Source organism: Myotis myotis, unplaced genomic scaffold, assembly GCF_014108235.1.
Source record: "Myotis myotis isolate mMyoMyo1 unplaced genomic scaffold, mMyoMyo1.p scaffold_m19_p_19, whole genome shotgun sequence".
Classification (NCBI taxonomy): Eukaryota; Metazoa; Chordata; class Mammalia; order Chiroptera; family Vespertilionidae; genus Myotis; species Myotis myotis.
In genome coordinates, this window is record NW_023416323.1 from 15258522 (window position 1) to 15278113 (window position 19592).

At 52.6% G+C, this 19592-nt stretch overlaps 1 protein-coding gene across 1 annotated transcript in view; it reads right to left on the minus strand.

The window, feature by feature from the left end:
* The window catches only part of JPH3 (junctophilin 3), a 94148-nt gene extending 81129 nt beyond the window's left edge, over positions 1–13019 (minus strand). Inside the window, exon 1 of the mRNA XM_036346879.1 lies at positions 12362–13019. Coding sequence (XP_036202772.1) covers positions 12362–12743 — 382 coding nt within the window. The 5' untranslated portion in view covers positions 12744–13019. The remainder of the gene's footprint in view (positions 1–12361) is intronic.
* Positions 13020–19592: the final 6573 nt, after the last annotated feature.

Sequence of the window (19592 nt, forward strand, 5' to 3'; positions counted from 1 at the left end):
AGGCAGCAGGCTGGGTCTCCCAGGCTGACAGCCCTTGAGGGAGGGCCTATGTCTGTGCTCTGCTGCCCTCCAAAGGCCCCAGCCCCTGGGTGGTCGTGGCGCCCAGGGTCAGCTGGAGACCACTAAGGGTCTGACGCACCAGTGCTCAGCTCACCGCCTCTGATTCCCACAAGCTCAGAGTCACCCAATCCCCTGCCCAGCTTGCCCAGAAGGCAATACTGATGAGCTTTACCCCCAAACCCCCCACACTCCAGGGACCCAGTTTCTAGTTAATGCTCTTCACTGTCCTGAGGGGCAGGCACAGGACTGGAAACCAAGGCAGGGCGGGGCACTGCAAGGGCCTGGGCGCTCTGCCCCCACTGGCCCCTGCTCTGTACTGGGGACTATGTGGCCTCGAGGGTGATGCCTCCTCCTGTGCAACAGGGCGCCCTGCTGCAGCGGGATAATCATCGGTGCCCTGTCCCTGCAGCAGGAGCCATTCATCCTCCCTCTTCCCTCCCGGCCTCCCCCTCTTCACCACCCTCCCATCTTCCTGTCTCTGCATCCTCTTCTTCCCTCTCCTTCCCTTCCTCTCTTTTCTCCTCCCTCTCTCCTGTCTGTCCCTCCCTCCCTCCCTCCCATCTGTCTCTCTCCCTCTGTCTCTGTCTCTGTCTCTGTCTCTGTGTCTCTCCCCTCCCCGCTCCCACTGTCTCTCTACTAACGTCCTCCCGGCCTTGCACATTGCTGCTTTTCCTCCTCTGGCTCAGGTCTCCAGCTAATAGGACACTGTGCCTGTGCGCACCTCATGGTCACTGTCACCACAGAAAACCCTGACCTCTGCTATGGTTCCGCCACACTCTCTTGAGGACACACACACACACACACACACACACACACACTTCCTCCAAATTGGGCCCAGCACCTTGAATGCTGCCACTCAGCCTCCACGCAGGGAGCTCGAGTCCCCACTCTGTCTGTGGGATGCTGGACTGAGGGAGACACCCAGCTGGGCTGTGGGCTGGGGCCTTCATCCCCAGTGTTTATCTTCTAGTCTTGTTTCTCCTAACAGTCGAGTTGGTTCTGTGCAGATCCAAAGGGTCAGGCCACGGCCTCCACTGCCCAGGAGGGTGTGGCCCCTTCTGCTCTGGCACAGCCCAAATCACGCTGGTTCCTAGGTGGCCTGCTCCCTCTGCCCCCGGGCACTTTCTCATGCTTCTCCTGGAGCATCTGTGGTGCCCCAACCGCAGGTCCCCGTGGGAAAGTCACCTCCAGAGGCTTCTCTCAGACACCCCAGATGCCAGCCCGGTCTCTGTTAGCCTGGCCCAGCCCTCCTTCCCATCAGCATCAAAACTCAGGAGCTGTGTCCCCCACAGAGCGCTGGGGCTATGTATTCACTGCTTTTCCTGGAGCCAGCTCATTGCCTGGCACACAGTTGATGCTCAATAAATACCCCTGTGGGTCCCAACCTCCCTGAAGACATCACAGCTATTCTCTCCCAGCTGGTAAAGGAGACCATAAATACCCCCACCAAAGCCCCTGCAGTGAGGACAGAGTCACCTGAACTCCCGGCCAGTGGGCAGTGGTCCAGATTCTATTAAGTTGACACTTCCTGAGCACCTACTGTGTGCCTGGCATCGTGCCAGGAACTCTATGGGCAAGAGAAAGGCATCCACACAGTTTACTTCAGGGAATCCAGCATCCGTTAGGGGAGACCACATGCAAACAGGCACTGTGTGTGGGGGGAAGGGAGGTCAGGAGTAGGGGCTGGAGTCTAAGTCACTGTGGGACCTGCAAATAAATAAATAAATATATATATATACATACACATACATACATACATACACACACAGACACACACACACACACACACACACACACATATATATACATCCTTACAACTCAAAAATAAAAAGACAAATAACCCAATTTTAAAGTGGGCATGGATCTGAACAAACATTTCTCCAAAGACATACAAATGGCCAATAAGCAGATGAAAAGATGCTTAACATCATTAGCTATTAGGGAAATGCAAATGGAAACCACGGTGAGATACCACTTCACACCCACCGGGACGGCCATAATCAAAAAGACATGATAATAGGTGTTGGGAAGGATGTGGAGTATATGGAATCCTCGAACACGCCATTGATGGGAATGTAAAATGGTGCTGCCGCCCTGGAAAACAGCTCCTCAAAAAGGTGAAACATATGACCCCGCACTTCCATTTGTAGGTATCTATCTACCCAAGAGAATGGAAAACATATATCCACACAAAAACTTGCACAAGAATATTCATGACAGCACTATTCACAATAGCCCAAAGGTGGAACCAACCCGAATGTCCATCAACTGATGAATAGGTAAATAAAATGTGGTCCATCCACACAATGGAACATTATTCAGTCTTAAAAAGGAATGGCTGCCGAAACCGGTTTGGCTCAGTGGATAGAGCGTCGGCCTGCAGACTGAAGGGTCCCAGGTTCGATTCCGGTCAAGGGCATGTACCTGGGTTGCAGGCACATCCCCAGTGGGAGGTGTGCAGGAGGCAGCTGATCGATGTTTCTCTCTCATCGATGTTTCTAACTCTCTATCTCTCTCCCTTCTTCTCTGTAAAAAATCAATAAAATATATTTTAAAAAAAAAAAAAGGAATGGCATTCTGCTACATGTGACGTGGATAAACCTTGAAAATATTATGTTAAATGAAAAAAATCACATGTAATGTGATTCAATTTGTACAAAATACCCAGAATAGGAAAACCCATAGAGACAGTAAATTAGTGGTTGTCAAGGAGGTGACTACAATAGGGGAAGCTTGGTGGAAGATACAGGGGATCTCTCTGTATTATTTCTCACAATGAATGCAAATCTACAATCATCTCAGAACAAAAAGGGTTAATTACAAAACCACAAACACCAGACAGTGTTGCTGCCCTTCTCTGACATCCGAACAAAATCCAAAGTCCCTCCCGAGGCCGGGAAGATCTCTGAGCTCAGAGCCCCCAATCTTCCCCTCAGTCTGCTGCAGCCGCATGCCTCTTCCTTTGGTTCTTGGAACAACCCAAGCTTGTTCGGCCTCTGAGCCTTTGCACATGCTGTTCTCCCTCCCTCATGCTCTTTCTCCCACGCCCCACACATCCTCCAGCTTTCCACTGATATGTCATGCATCATTCATTGTCCAACTGTGACTTCCAGAGCTCCCCTCCTCCCCTGCTGTAGGTCCTGTGGCCACACCAGGGCCCCAGTGAGCAGCCCTGCAGACTGGGTCCCTGCCCTCTAGGAGCTTCTAGTCACAGAAGCCACTAGTTACAGTACACAGGAGCATGTGCAATAATGGAGGGCCCTGAGGCACTGCAGAGGCCAGAGGAGGGGTGCCCTACACCTGGCAAACCCACCCATTAGCCCACACCATCCTCATCAAAGTGCATTTCCACTATTGCTCCCTCACCCCAAACTACCCACAAGCAGCTAGGCCCTAGCTGCTAGGGCCTAGGCCTCTGAACTGAACAGTGAACAACCAAGTGGCCGGGGCCACAGAAAGGTTATGCACAAAAGTTAGCTGGACAGTCCCTAAGCTGACAGCGGGGTACCAGCTCCTGGCCCCTTGGTTTTGCTTTTACAACTAGCCTCCAAGTAAGATGAGGGTGTGATGCCTGCCTACCAGGTAGGCCCCTCCTGGTATTCCTGAGCGGGGTCTCCTGCCTCCCTTAGTTCCTGAAACCCGCCCCATTGAAAAGCCCCCCTGGGCCTCCCTACAGTCAAACTGCCACCCACTATACCTAGAAATGCCTCACATCCTTTCTAGGGGTCCTCACCCTGAGGCACAGGCTGACTGGGAGGGGCAGAGGTGCTTCTCAAGGCCTGTACTTGGGACCCCCTGCATCAGATGGCCCAGGCGTGTGACCCTGCTATAGACTCCTGAGCTCTCTTCTGGGAGCCTGTCCTGGGGCCCGGGGCAGGTGATTCAAACTGGCGACCACATATGGCTGAGTTCCAGCATCTCCCGCTGCCCCTTCCTGGCCTTTGCTTTGATTCCACAGGCCTGCAGGGTTCTGCTGGCTCCGCCCTCCTCCCATCTCCCACTCGCTATGCTCAATGAGACCCATCTCTGCACATTTAGGCATCTGTGGAGACTGGAAGGGTTCTTATCCTGGGGTCCATGGATAAGTCCCAGGGAGTCTGTAAACCCCATAAGTGTCCACAAACATTGCATGTGTGCAAGGACATGCGTGTGTCCTGGGAAGGGACCCACAGCTTCATCACACTCTCAGAAGGGCCTGGAAGAACACACACGTTTATGAACTGCTGGGTAGAGGCCCACTGAAGGCCAGGTTTAAGAAGACTGTGGTGTCATCTTTCCCAGCCTCTCCTCTACTTTAGACCCTGGGCTCCTCTCTGGGCCTCTCAGGTTCCCCATCTGTAAAGCAAGGAAGTGGCTGAAATAATTGCTCCATCACTGGGTGCTAGAGACAGTTCTGGAGCCAGTCGAGCCCCAATGTCCACAAATGACCTCATCAAGCCACATAACCCTGTGAGCCTCACTCTTCTCGTCTCTTAATGGGAGCACATGGCTTATCTCAAAGCACTGCTTTAAGGAATAAAAGAGATAACGTTTATGGTAAAGTGCACAGCCCAGTACTCAGAACAAAGGAGACATTTAAAAACTGCATCCTTCTTTCATAGGACTCTCCCTGGCTTCCTGGTGACTCTGGGTTTCACTCATGTGCTTTGGAGCACGGTCAAAGCGAAGTCTGCCAGCCACTGCAGTGAGCTGAATAGTGGCCTGCCCCCCTCCCAAGCGACATTTACATCTGGATGGGTACCCGGATGGGCCCTTATTTGTGAAAAGGTCTTTGCAGATGCAGGAAAATTTAAAGAACTTGAGATGAGATCATCTAGGGTTTGGCTGGGCCCTAAATCCAATGGCAGGTGTCCTGGTAAGAAAGGAAGACGAGAAGGCACAGACACAGAGGAGAAGACCACGTGTTCACAGAGGCAGACATAGGAGGGCTCTTCCTGGCTGTACTCTAGGTGTTGTGCTTAGAAGCTTCCTAGTCTCTTCCAGTTTTTTTTAATGAACCACATTAATTTCATGAGCCACGTGACCCAGAGTTTGAAAACCTCTGTCTAGAGCAGCGACTCTTGGCCCTGCCTGTCCTTATCACATACGAAGGCTGGGTGCCACCCTCCAAGATCCTGGCTGAGTGGGGTTGGAGGGAACCCCAGATGCATCCCAGGGATTCCCATATGCAGCTGAAGATGCTTTGGAAGAGAAGCCCTGGACCTGAGCTGCACACTAGAGCCGCCTGAACAATTTACAAAAGAACCCCACTGCCAGGCTGCATGCAGGCCACCTCAGTCAGCCCAGGCTTCAGCATCTTCCGGAGCACCCAGATGGCTTCATGCACAGCCACGGTCGGCGCTCGTGTGCTAGAGCAGTGCTTCCCACACTTGAACCTCCCGGACATCTCCCAAACACTCAGATTCTAACCCTGGAGATCTGCATTAGGGCCTGAGATTCTGCATTTGTAACTGTCTCTTAGGGGACCATCTTGGTGGGGCCCCGGACCAGCACCTTCAGCATCAATTGAAACTTGTAAGAAATGTAAATTCCTGGGCAAGAGACCTCAGGCCCAAAAATTCAGGGTGGGGTCAGCCATCTGTTGAACCTGCCCTCCAGGCGATCCTGATATACACATAAGTTTGGAGAATGCTGGCCTGGTGACAGACAGTGGCAAGCCAACACCCTGCCCAACTCCTGTGTTCCTACAGCAGCACAAACAGACCCTTGATTTTGGGGCACCTCCAAAAGCACCAGGGGGCCCTCCCTGGGTCCCAATGAAAACCTGTGACATTCCTGGGAAGGTGGGAGATAGCATATGTTGAGAGGGAAAAAGTGTTATGATTCCACCATAGAGATGAGAACACTGAGGCTGAGAGAGGACAAGCCTTCTTCAAAGTCAGCAACTTCAGTATAGGAGCAACAGCTGCCCTGCCCACCCTTCTAGTCTCAACTCAAGGGTCCCCTCCCCTGCTCATCTTTGCTAGCACTTTGCAATGAACGCTTCCCGTTAAATAGTGCTCCAAAATGACTTCTGGTCGTGACTGGTTTGCAGCATTAGAACATTATCACTCTATCGTTCACTATATTCAACACCATCCATCGTATTCAGGTGAAACACTAGCAAAGACTTATGAGCAATGGCAGAGCCAATAACAAACAAAGTTGATCAAGGACTTATAATAGTGATACTTTAAAGAGAGTTTTAAATTTTCCCTTTAATGGTCTATGTCCAGTTCTAAGTTCTCGCAATGAGATGGACATACGAAACGATGACGGTGAATGAGATTATCAAATACTACTGCATTTCCCAGTTCATTCATTCCACAAATATTTACTGAGTGGCCACTGTATGCTGGCACTGTTTTCATCCCTGGAAGCTTACTTGCGCTCCACCAGCACTGTCCAAGAGGACTTCCCATGATGACGGGAATGCTCTACCTCAGCACTGTCCAGTATGTACCATCACTAGTCACATGTGGCTAGTGAGCACTTGAAATGTGACCAGTGTGGCTGAGGCACTGAAATGTATACATTTTATTTCATTTTAACTCATTTAAATTTAAATTCAAATAGCCACACGTGGCCAGTGGCCACTGGAGTGGGCAGGGATGGTCTACATGCCTACTCCAGTGATACCAATTTAATGAGAACAGTGGTAAAAGAGCTTTCACTGGCTGTTACAGACAAGATCACTCCTTTGCCTGCTTTTGGTTGAACACTTATAAGCCCTGCACGCTCTATGGAAACTGAGCACATACAACCTGAAGCAGAAGTCAACCTCAGACTTCAGAGTGACTTCTACAAGTCTCACTAAAGAACCCACCCCAAACCCGCCTACACCAGCTGGGAGAGGCTCTCCCAGTGCAGCAGGAAACACCAGGAAGGCACTCAACTTTTTTAGAAAAGACTGACAGGATTGGGGTGAAAAATAGGCAAACACCCCCAGTGGTGGTGTTTCTTGGAGTAAGGAACCCACCCCATGACAGAACACGAGCAGGCAGACTTCTGATAGCCAAGTGTGCGGGCGGGGTCGGAGCCAGGCGGTCCCTGGCCAGGAGAGGAGGTTTGGCTGGGCGAGGAGGCCTGGAGAGAATTAGAGCAAAGCCAGCCGCCCAGGCAGTGTGTGGGGAGCTCTCCGCGGTGCTGAAGAGCCTCCTCGCTCCTAAATGAGACAAGAGAGCCAGCCCCTTGGTCTAAACCACGGAGCCAGCTTGTGGCAACGCCAGATCCCCACGGCGTTCACCTTCATCTACCATGTGGCTTCTCTTCTCACAAACCGGAAAACTACAAACTGAGGGAGTGGCTGATCCAAGAGGGGATGGACCACTGTCGAAAATGAAAACAAACATGACTCGTTTTCGAGTGCTCACAACTCTAAACATCCTGTCATTTAAGGACATAATGAGTTTTATATACAAAATGACCAGCCCAGAGTTGGTAGCTGGTTATCTTTAGAGTAGTGGAGGCCCGAGGGAAACTGAGGTAGCAAAGGAGTCTTGTAGAAAAACAGCAGAGGTTCTTGGCCCTCCCTCTACAGCAAATATCACCCTTTGTTTTTCTGGGGTCTCCCTCTCTCTAGCCAGGTGGGCCCACAGCCCCCTTTCGTCAGGTTAGCTGCGTGAACTGTTAAGACCAGCCGGAGGCTACTCGCTGACTTTGGTGGAGTGGCTATTTTCGGAGGGTGCTGATCCTCACTTCCTCACCAGCCCGTTCGTTCGGCTTCCTAATATAAAGCCCGTCAAATCGCTCCAGGGCTGTGCTGGGTGAGGGAGTCTTCAGTAACACTTCTTTCTCAGCTATTATTGGCAACAAAGAACTAGTTATTTGCTTTTCCCTTCTCATTTCACCTTCTCCCTCTCCAAAGTGGCTGAAAGAGAATTTCTGAGGAGATGCTTTTATCTCCCATAGCTGAGTGCTGGATTCTTTTTCTTTCTGAAAGGAGTTCTGATGGCCCACTTCCACCTAACCTGGGCATTTGGGTTTTTTAAAAAAATTACTTTTGCCCTGGCCGGTTTGGCTCAGTGGATAGAGCATCAGTCCCAGGTTGGATTCCGGTCTGGGGCATGTACCTTGGTTGCAGATTTTCTGGCCCTGTTCTGGGTGCATGCAGGAGGCAACCAATCAATGTGTTTCTCTCACATCGATGTTTCTCTCTGTCTCTCCCTCTCCTTTCCACTTTCTCTAAAAATCAATGGAAAAATATCCTCAGGTGAGGATTAACCAAAAAAAAAAAATTACTTTCACATATTCATGGCTAAGTACCAAAAACATGCCCAAAGGTTGTTTAGTTTGTTTGGATGAGGGGTTTCCCCCTTCCTATGGGCATTAACTGCATAAACGTATGTTTAAAGTGGAAAGGACACATTCTGCTCCATCTGTAATCTGAGCCCTCCTCTAGGCCAGCGCTCTCCCTCTGGGATGGCTGCTTCTCAGGAGCAGGAATCATAGGGGGTGGAGTACTTGGCCAGAGAACAAAGCTGGGCGGGTGCACGTGGCCGTGTTTTGGGGGACAGGATGGAAAACGTCTCTGGGTGACAGGTGTGCGGTGCGCCTGCGCGCGCAGGCGCCGGGAGATCTGAATTTTGACTGTGGGCGTGTGTGATTTGTGTGGGTGGAGGGATCTGGGCCGGTGAACGGAATCTGTGTATGAGGGGGAGAGGCCGGGTGTGTGAGATGACTCATATCTTTCAGGCTGTGGGAGGGTTTATTTGCAGGGGGTAACTTTTGGTCCCAGGGACCCCTATGTACACGGCACCCAGGAGGAAATATTTACCTGTGCAGCTTAGTGTAGGGGTCCAGCGAGTGGAGAAGAGGCAATGGGCCTGGTGGGACTGGAGGTGGGGGTCCAGGTGGGCGTGTCTGTGAAAGTGCACTTGCCTTACAACTCTGGGCTGCTGCACCCAGAAGAGAAGAATGGATGTGGAGGAAGAGGGAAGAACAAGGAGGTAGTCTGAACCTGGCAGTTTAGAGAGAGGTGTTCCACACAAAAGCCAGGCTGTGGTATCGCCATCCTGAGCATGAATCCGGGTGTGGCCCAATGCTCATCTGCCTTCCCTGAGCCTCCACTTCCCAATGCGGGAAATGGGAGGAACAGTCCTGGAGAGGTACAGAAATTAAGTGCTATAATTCACCCAAACACTCGCCTCATTCCCTGCACACGGTGAGTGTGAACTATTGCTATGTATTGTCCTTTTCAATATCATCATTGTCATGTCTGGCTATTTGTTCTGAAAAATAATCATTACACGCGGCACTCACTGCATGTGAACTGTAATAATAAAACGGTGATAAATAATAATGAATGCTTACTAGTATACCTGTGAACAGCACCTAAATGAACCCCCACCTAATTTACAGGTGTTATTATCAGTCCTTTGAACATGTGAAGAAACAGACGCTCAGGGAAGTCAAATAACTCGCCCAAGGTCACAGAGCAAAGGCACAGCTGGGATTCAAGCACAACAGCTGTAAACTCCACAGCATGTGCTCCTGCCACCCCACAGCCCCAGCCTCACAGTCTATGTGGAGTCACCCAACACACTGGAAGCCGTTCAGCTCACTTCAATGAGCAACACCTGCCTTGCGCTCAGGGGAGGATGAACCTGAAGGAGGAGGCGTTGGCAGAAGTGTCTCCAGCTGAAATGGATTCCATACCAATTCCAGCTAAATGTAGAATACATTTGCTGTTTGTGCATTATTCATGAACATCACTGTTTTCCCAAGTCAGCACTGGGAGCTGGGCTGAAGTTTGGGAGCTTGCTGATGCCTGCCCAATATTCCCATCCTCTGTGCACAGGAAAAGTTGGACTGAGCCATTAATTTATTAAAGGCTCTGCCCTCTCGGAAGGGAGACCCATCACAGCCCACCAGCTGACCCTCGGGGGAAGGCACAGAAATCCACTGTTTTGTTCTGGCGGATTAAGATGCCCCACTTGGCTCTGCTTGCTTGATGGATTGCTCAAAGGTACACATTCTCCACAGTCACCTCCTTCCTAATGAGAAGTGGGGCCATGTTCCAGCAAAATGGCCCCAGATTCTGGGCTTGATTATCCCAGACCAGAAGAGTCAATTCCATTTTCTGCCATGCCACATCACAAACCACAAGGGAACAGCTGGCCCTGGCGCCCTGCATTGGTATGCTGCCTCTGTTGGCATACAGGTGGTATGAGGAGGACAGATCAGGGTTCAGACCCTCAACTCTGCCACCATCTACCCTCATCTGTAAAATGGTCATGACCCCCTTCATCATGTGACACTCAAGCAAGAAGATGCAGCGGGGAAGGGCTTCAAGGAGCTGAACGCTGCTTAGCTGGTTGGATGGGGGATAGAGACCAAGGACATAAATCCAATAAAAGAAGCGTTTCTCACATCAACATGTCAGACCCTAAACTCATGGCCAGCCACGGAATCAGATCCTCTCTTCCCCCATCAATCACAACTTAATTACCACCCTTCCTTCTAAAGTGGAAGCTCTATGAGGGCAACTTTTCTGTCTGCTTTGTTCACTGCTGTTTTCCCAGAGTCCAGAGCACCTGCTCAATGTAGGCACTCAGTAGATATGTGTTGAATGAAGGACAGAATTCCACAGGCAACTAAAGATGTACAGGGAAGGTGGGCACACTGGGGTGCTAGACCTCCCCCCCCCCAGATATTCTGGGGAGTTCCTAATTCCTCTCCTCCACATGCCTCCACCTGAGGCCCCCTGCCTAGGACCGTGAAGCCACTCTCCTGGCTCAGGCACATCTGGGAGCACCTCTGGAGGGACAGATCTGCAGAGCAGAGCAGCCTGGTAGCCCATGGGTGACAACTGCCCCTGGGCTCCCAAAGTGCCCAGCTGGGTGTGCTAGGCTGCTGGACCACCCGCATCTGCTACAGGGCCTCGCTGTGTGTGTACACACACACACACACACACACACACACACACACGACCTGGAACCCAGCAGGTCCGTCTGCTGGCCGGGCCCCTACACCCCAGGGTCAGAAAACTCTCCAACGTGATCAATGAAAACAACAACAGCACAGAAGAGGCCGCCTGGGACCAGGGCTGGGCACGGCTGTGACAGGCAGGAGCATTATATAATTAACTGCCCCCCACGCCTCCTCCCCTTTGAGGAATAATGAACCCTGCCTCTCAGTTGCATAAGCCAAAATAATAATTACTCTCCAGCCCTCTGTCACCCCTGGATGTGGCTGGGGAGCAGGTGTTGAACACTTGCTTCATGAGACTTGGAGGCAGCGAGAGGCAGGGAGAAGACCACACATACACTCATGATTTCCATGCCCACCAGAAGCACAGTCACTGCTGTGCCCCACTCCTTGCCTGAGCCTGAAAAATTACCTCGCCACTTCTGAAGATGAGCTCCCAGATTGGGGAGGAGGTGGGGTGGGGGGCGGGGGCTGCATCTGGAGAGCAGGCTGGTTTGGGGTCTGGCTTCCAGGAACAGTAAATGCTCCACGCTTTTCAGATGCACCAAGGAGTGGATACTGGGGTGTCTGGGGCAGGGTGTAGCCGCAAGGCCCCCGGCACAGAAATCATCTTACAGCAGTGGTGGGCAGCTCCCTGGCTTCCTGCACCAGCTCAGCCCTGAATGTGGTGGCATCTTAGAATGAAGGCACAGAGCATTCCCTGAACTAATGGGGAAAATGATTCAGCCCCTGAACGGTGCAATTCCTGGGCTCTCACTAAACAGATGGGCCTCCCTCCCTCCCTCCTTTCAGCAGCCTGCTCCGACAGTGCTAGCCCATGTCCAACCACCTAGAAGTTTATTGCCTTGTTGTGTTGGTTGGGGTTCCTGTCCCCCGCCTATAGCTCTCCCAATCGCTCTGTTTCCATTGGCTTGAGTTGATCAGGTCTGAGGAAGGCCCTCTGGCACCGCAGGAAAACAAGAAGCAAAGCCGGGGCCTAACTCCAGGAGGCCCACACCAAGGGAGCTCTGTCAGCAAGGGGAAGGGGCCCTCTCCCAGACCCTCTCCGCCCTCAGTGGGTCCCAGAGGAGGCCGTAGGCCCAAGCTGGCCTTTCCGCTTGTTTCTGGCCTGCTCTTGGATGATGCACACTCTGCTCAACTCCGCAACTCCAGGGCCTGGCTCTGCTCCTGGAAAGCCCCCAACATCTTCAGCTGGCACAGGCGTGCTGTCCCCCACCAAGCAGTGGGGCAACCTGTAGCCAGGGCAGCTGGGCCTCCAGAGAACCCCAGGAAATGCCCAGGTGCCCATGGCCCCACTGGAGGGAGAAGCTCAACTTCCCCAGAGATAAACAGAAGAGGCAAGAGAAGGTCCCTCCTCCGCCCAACCCCAGCCCGCCCGCACCGGCGCACCTACCTCCATCTGAGTAGGTCTCGGTGCCGTAGCCGTCCTGCAGCCCGTTGCTCCAGGTCCCTTCGTACTTGGCCCCGTTGCCCGTGCACTCCCGCACCCCGTAGCGCCCCTTAAATCCGTGCGTCCACTCGCCCTTGTACACCCACTTCCCCTTGCTCTCCAGGCCGATGCCGTGGCGCTTGCCCTGCGCCCAAGTGCCCTGGTACGTGTTGCCGCTGGGCCAGGTGTAGACGCCCAGCACCTCGAAGCCGTGGCTCCACGAGCCGGTGTATTCGCCCTGGCCCTTGGGGCCGGTGCAGACGCCATGGCCGTGCGCCTTGCCGTCCTCCCAGCCTCCACAGTAGGACCCTCCATCGTCAAAATTAAACCTACCCCCACTGGACATGCATGTAATTCGGTTTGCAAATCCCGCAAACGGTGGGGGGAAAAATATAGGCGATCAACAAACCGGATTCTTGGTTGGCTGGCTGGTTTTGTTTTGCTATTTTTTTTTTTTTAAGGAAGAATGGAGAAAGCAAAAACACAGCAAGCAGATCCCGAGCGGCGGGCGGCCGCGGCGCCGGCTTCGGTGGAATTTAAGTCAATCGGGGGCGATTATTCATTTTTGAGCTGCGCCGCGGAGCCTGACCAGCGTCTCGCGCTCCCGCTGGAGACAGGACCGGAGGGGAGGAGGGAGGGGGAGGGGAGGGGAGGGGAGGGGAAGGAGGGGGCAGGAGCAGCAGCGCTGGTGCAAACGGCTCCACCTCAGCGCCTAGTGCCCCTCTGAGGCGAGCCCGCGGGGCTGGCCGCGCAGGCCGGCGCGGGGACAGAGGCTCAGGCTCGGGGCGCAGCCTTCCACCTGCGGCTGCCGCTCTGCGGGCGCCCGAGGGCGGCGGCGGGGCCCGCGGGCGGCGGCACGGGCGGCGGCGCGGGCGGCTGCACCATATTGGGGGCCGCGGGCCGGGCCGGGGCGGCGGCGGCGGCAGCAGCAATGCGGCGGGTCGGGCAGTGGCGGCGGCGTGCGCTGGGAGCCCGGCCTGCGCGCTCTGGCCGGCGCGGCGCGCGCCCGCACCCCGCCCGCGCGCCCCCGCCCCGCACCCCGCCCGCCCGCCCGCGCGCCCCCGCCCTGGCCCCCAGTCCCTGGCGCGCCCGCGGCCTGAGAGGGGCGCTGCCGGGCGTGGCAGAGGGCGAGGGGCGCCGGCGGGGACCTCGGGCGTCCCGCCCTCACCCCCACCCGGCGCTCCCGCCCGCTAGGCTTCCCCCCTTGCCTGGGTCCGCCTGGAAAGAGGGGTCCAGCCAGGGCACCCCAGCCCCCACCTTTCCCGGCACTTGGATTTAAAGGGGCAGGAACTGCGTAATGGGAAGGCGCCCAGCACCCAGAGCGCTTTCTACCCCTCCCGGGAGCCGCGGGTAAAGCCCGGCCGAGCAGGCCCGGGGCGGTCTGGAGACGCCCCGAATCTTTCCGCTCCCCAACCCCGCTCTTGGCCTATCCCTCCTGGCTCCTATCTGCGACGCCTGCCCCTGGCTTGACTAGAGAGGCTCTTGGCAAACCACAGGTGGTTTTCCCCATGATAAATAATCCGTCCTTTTCCTTACAAGCAGTTTAGTTCCAAATGTGGGAGGCAGCGGGGGCGATCGCCTCGGAAAACATGTCCCCTCCCCATAAATGAAAGGAAAGTCCTGCCACACGCACACACTTGGAGTAAGGTACCCCAGTCCCCTACTCCCTAGACAACAGGTAGCCCCCAACTCCGGGAGTGGTCGCGCTTTGGGAGTAAAGTGGAGTCTCCGCGTTACTAGGTCTCTCTCCACACATACTCCCACCCCCACCGTCACCCCCAAGAGATGGTAGCTGATTCCTGGATCTGAGTATCCTGGGACCAATTTTAAATGCATTTCCTGGACCATAAATCCACAGGCAGAGCCCGCGTTCCCAGCTCTCAGGGAGCGCGTGTGGCAAATGCAGCAGCCAGTGCTAGAAGGGGGGTGGGGGGGACTGCGCGGGGGTCCAGGCTAATGGGAGTGCGGGCAGGTGTCTCCGATTGCGTTGAGCCAGGAATTGCAAACAAGGCAGGGGAGGCTGAGATTTAGAAGGGGCGCAAATTGAAGCCTCCAATTAGCCAGGGGCTCTGCTCAACCTTCTCCACATTTGGGTAAACAGACTCTCAGTGGAAAACTAGCCCCTTCTCCGACCCTCAAAGTTCAAGCTCTGACTTCTTGTCTTGCCCTGGGCACCCAAACCCCCTCCCTAAAGTACCACCAGCCTGGAGGGCAGTCACCTCCTCAGCCACCCCCCTGGGGAGGTCATTTAGGGAGTTTTCAGTTTAGCTCTGTGATTTGCAGTTGCAAAGATTCAAAGCACCTTCTAGCCCTGTCCCCAGTGCTTCTCTGAATGCCTGGGGGTGGAATTGTTGGGTGGGGCACATCTTGGACACAGTAGAAGTTGCTCTCCAGAACACCTGGCAATTTTCCTTCTAACCCTGCAGTGCACCTGCGCTTCTGGTTCGCTGCCTCCTGGCCAGCACTTGGTCTTATCAGACTTCCTATTAGGTTTCCATTTATTTTATTTTGTCAATCTAAATGGGTATGAACTAGCATCTCAGGGCTGTTTGGTGAAAATGAAAAACTACATATAGTAAATATGTAGGCAAAAGGGCTGCTGATTTTCCTCCCAAGATTCAGGTTCAAATCCTGTTTCCAGGGCTGGCTAGTTGTGTGGCTTTGGGCAGTGATTTAATATCCCTGAGCTTAGTGCTCTCATCCATAAGTTGGGCATAATGGTAGTTACCATAAGGTTGCTGTGAGAATTCAAGTAGCTGGGTGCCCAGTGCATGGTAAGCACTGCAGAAATAAGAAGTCGTGTTATTTCGAGACCAGCCCCCACCCCCACCCCAGCAAAGGTCATGGGTTCCAACTTGCCCCCCCCCCCTTTCAGCCTGCTCCATCCCAAACACTGTTGACATAAAATTGCTGTTTCTCTTGTACACTCAACACTTTCTTCCTCTTCATTTCCAACCTGATTTTTGCTGATTCAGCAGCCCTTCCCCACAGGAGCAGTAGATTGCAGCTGAGATCTTATTGGCTCCAAGCAATTGCTGGTCAGCACCCTCTACCTCTGGGTAATGCATACCCTTCCCTTGGCAATTCCAATACACCCCTCTCCCCCACCACTGACCCTCCCTCCTCTCCCAGGCTGGTCAGATTCGCTCCAGCAGTGACAGACTCTACTGTCTAGAATGCAGATATTAGAGGCATTCCTTTTGTGCAATTTGGAAATCGTTCTCCCATAAACTGGGGCCGGAGGCATTGATTTCATTTTGGAGGAAAATCTCCAAGACTATAAACATAGTACCGCCCAGCAATTTCAAAACAAACTAGGGAGAAAAACAAGAAACTATACCACCATGCAGTATAGTTCATGGCTGTGTGCATCGGGCTCTGGGATGAGTATCTCACATTAGTGATCCCACGGGCACTCCTTGGGTGACCTGGGCTTATACACCCGCCTTTTGTAAAGACCAACGTGGCGCCTACCTGAGTGAAGTGTCTGGCCAAAGGAAAATAATGACCAAGCAGGAAGCCCAGGCGTCTGGTTTCCCAGCCTGTAACCCAGCGGTTCTCAACCTGTGGGTCGCGACCCCTTTGGCGGTCGAACGACCCTTTCACAGGGGTCACCTAAGACCATCCTGCATATCAGATATTTACATTACGATTCATAACAGTAGCAACATGACAGTTATGAAGTAGCAACGAAAATAATTTTATGGTTGGGGTCACAACATGAGGAACTGTATTTAAAGGGCCAGAAGGTTGAGAACCACTGCATAACCTTTCTGGTCTCTAGGCATTGTACTGCCGTTCCCCTCTCCCAGTTCCCATGACTAGGACTGGGAAGTGTTCTGGTTTCAGCTCCTGAAAGCCCTTCTGTTTCCCTGTGGAGAAAACACCCTCCCTTTATCTCCACAGAAGCCTGTTGTTTCCTTCAGAGAACTGAGCTACAATCCAGTCACCTGTTCTTCTGGCCTGTGCCAGTGTTTACCCCCACATTGCATCAGGATGCCCCATTCTGGGGGCTCTCCCATAAGGTGACACGGACACTCCTCCTGCTGGGAGGTAGGCTAGCTGGTGAATGTAGCAGAAGTGACACAGTGTGACTTCGAAGGTCGGGGCATCAACGGTGACACAGCTTCTGCCTCATGCTCTCAGGATGCTAAGAGCTTGGAACAGAGCTCCATGCTATAAGGAAGCCCAAGCAGTCTGTGGAGAGGCACACAAGGAGAGAAACAGGGCCTCCAGCCCACAGCCCCAGCTGGGCTCCCAACCAGCCCAGCACATATTGGCAGTCATGTGAGCGCACCATCTTGAACTAGATCCTCCCGCTCAGCTGGACCACCTGGAGCAGAGACCACATCCGTGGAGCTTTCCCCACCATATCTTGTCCTAATTTTAATTTCTGAACAAAATTAGTGAGTGTTGTTATGTTAAGCTAGGGGTCATACAGACTACAGCTCAATGGCCCGCTGCCTGTTTTTATAAGTAAAGTTTTATTGGAACACAGCCACCCCATTCATTTACATATGTCGATGGCTGCTTTCCCACTACAATGACAGAGTTGAATCGTTACAACGGAGACCATATGCCCATAAAGCCTAAAATATTTATCATCCTGTTCTTTACAGAAGGAGTTTGCCAAGCCCTGTGTATTAGGCTGCTCAGGCTGCCATAACAAAAAAAACCATAAGCTAGGGGGACCTAAACACAGAAATGTATTTTCTCACAATTCTGGAGGCTGGAAGTCTGAGAACAGGGTGCAACATGGTTGGGTTCTGGTGAGAACCCTCTTCCTTGCAGATGTCACCTCTCACTGTGTACTCACAGTTGGGGAAGGCAAGAGAGGGAAGGAGAGGGAGACCAGTGAGCACAGGTGAGCAAGAGTGATCAGGTGTTTTTTCTAAAGCTACTAATGATGGTAATCCTACAGAATCAGGTCCCATCCTTAAGACCTCATTTAACATTAATTACTTCCCTATACCAAATCCAGCCACACTGGGGGTTAGGGCTTTAATATATTAATTTGGGGTGTCACATTCAATCTGTGGAACCCTGCTTTAAGTCGCTGAGTGTTGAGGTGGTTTGTTATGCAGCAGTAGTAACCAGAACAGGCTGTAAGCTTCAAGCAGAAGGAAACACATCTGTGTGCTTTACTCTCTCCCCTCGTAGCAGGCACACAATGGGTGTACGATACACTTTTGTTGCACAAATTACCACCCCAAGAGGTGGTGGCAAATAGCTTGGTGATAGGGCTAATGCCCTCTGGGTATCTGGGGACCTGGGTTTTGATCTTGTTCTGACACTAACTTATTATGTGACATCGGGCAAGTCTGCCAGCTTCCCAGTGTCTTCACCTATAAAATAGGAAACTGGATGGTTTTCCTGGTCCATCGGTTCTATAATTCTAGAATTTTCCTCAGCACTCACAGCCCCTCTTCCTGCAGTCCAGTGTGACCCTGCACTGCTGTGTGGGGGGTGAGTTTACTTACGGCTTCTGTGTCACAGATTAGTCGTCAGGGCCGTTGGGGTGGCAGGCATGGCGCTGCTGAGGGGAGCCTTCTGAGGGGCTATTTTTCTGATGTCTCCTTGGGCCAGTTCCAGCCCTGTGGCACCCCAAAACTGATCCCCTTACACAAGCTCATGCAAATGTGGGAGGTTGACATGGCTGCAGCACCAGGAACAGTTGTTAGAAAGATGTCCCCTATCTCATCCATGCAGTCAGTCCCCTTAGCTGCCTGGGTTTGAAAACCAGCTCAGCTGCTTTCTTGTTGGGAGCCAATTATGGGCAATCTCTATGCCTCTCTCCTCATCCTTAAAGGGGCACCAGCATCCATTCCCACTCTGTAGGGCTGGGGTGAAGAGTAACTGACACAGGTAGGAAAGGTGTGGGTGGTCCTTAGCGTCTTGTTGGTCCTCAGTAACTCATAGTTGTTGTTATTATTCCTTCCCTCTCCAAGGATGTTTGTTCCCAAAGAATGATCCTCTGTTTTAGGAGCCGTCTATGGCCCAGGGGTGCAGGGGATGCCCTGTGTCCTCCCTCCCCCACTCTCCCCTTCTTCCATACCACCACCTCACAGCCTCTGGTTGTAACCTTCCACCTGTCCACACACAGGCCTCAGGGAAGAGACAATTGTTGGAGGTGTTCATAAGGGTCTAAACTTTGAGGTTGTCCTGGGGCTCCTGATTCTCCCCAACCAGAGGTGGAGAAAGGTGCCAGCCCTGGGTGAGAGCAAAAGGAGGATTCAAAAAGACGGGATGCTGTTGGCCGATTTCTCTGTGCCAGACCTGGAGCACCTTAGTTCATCTAAATCCTGTTAGAACCCTTTGGGGTTCAGACTAAAAGCATCCTTCTTTCCTCCTCCTCTTCTTCATCTTCTTCTTCTTCTTCTTCTTCTTCTTCTTCTTCTTCTTCTTCTTCTTCTTTTACAGGAACTATTTTATTTTATTTTTTCACTTAAAATATTTTCTATTTGAAAATTAATTTACATTTTAATTCCCCCCCATTGCCCTCCCCACCCCCACCCCCACCCCCACTCATGCCCTCACCCCCCTGTTGTCTGTGTCCATTGGTTAGGCTTATATGCATGCATACAAGTCCTTTGGTTGATCTCTCTCCCTTAGCCCCACCCTTCCCTACCTTCCCTCAGAGACAGAGAAGCATTGATCAGATCATCAAAGCATCCTTCTTTTCTAAAGATGAGAAAACTGAGGCTCAGGCAGGTAAAGTGAATGGCCCAAGGCCACAGATAGCCAGCAAGTGTCAGCACCAGGCCTTGACCCCAAAAAAGGCATTGGGGGGAATCTCACTCCTGGGCTGCTCTCCACTGCCAGAACCCAGCCTTCGGGACAGGAACCCTTTGTTTTTTATTAATTGCTGACCAGCTCCAGGGTTGAAAAACCTTAATCTGAGCTTTGAAATTCAGCTCTAAGATACCAGCTGGGTGAGGCTTACCCCTTACCCTGTAGCTGCCTAGGCCCACATCTCAGTCCCAGGAAATGCTAGTAATAACAATGGCTGCCCACTGTTTGCCAGGCACTATCCTGGCATTTCCCAGTTGTTAATTCAATTGTTCCTCATAACAACTCCAATGCTTAGGCCCTAAAACAGCCATGGGCAAACTACGCCCGCAAGCCGGATCGTTTGAAATGAATAAAACTATTGAAAAAAAAGACCGTACCCTTTTATGTAATGATGTTTACTTTG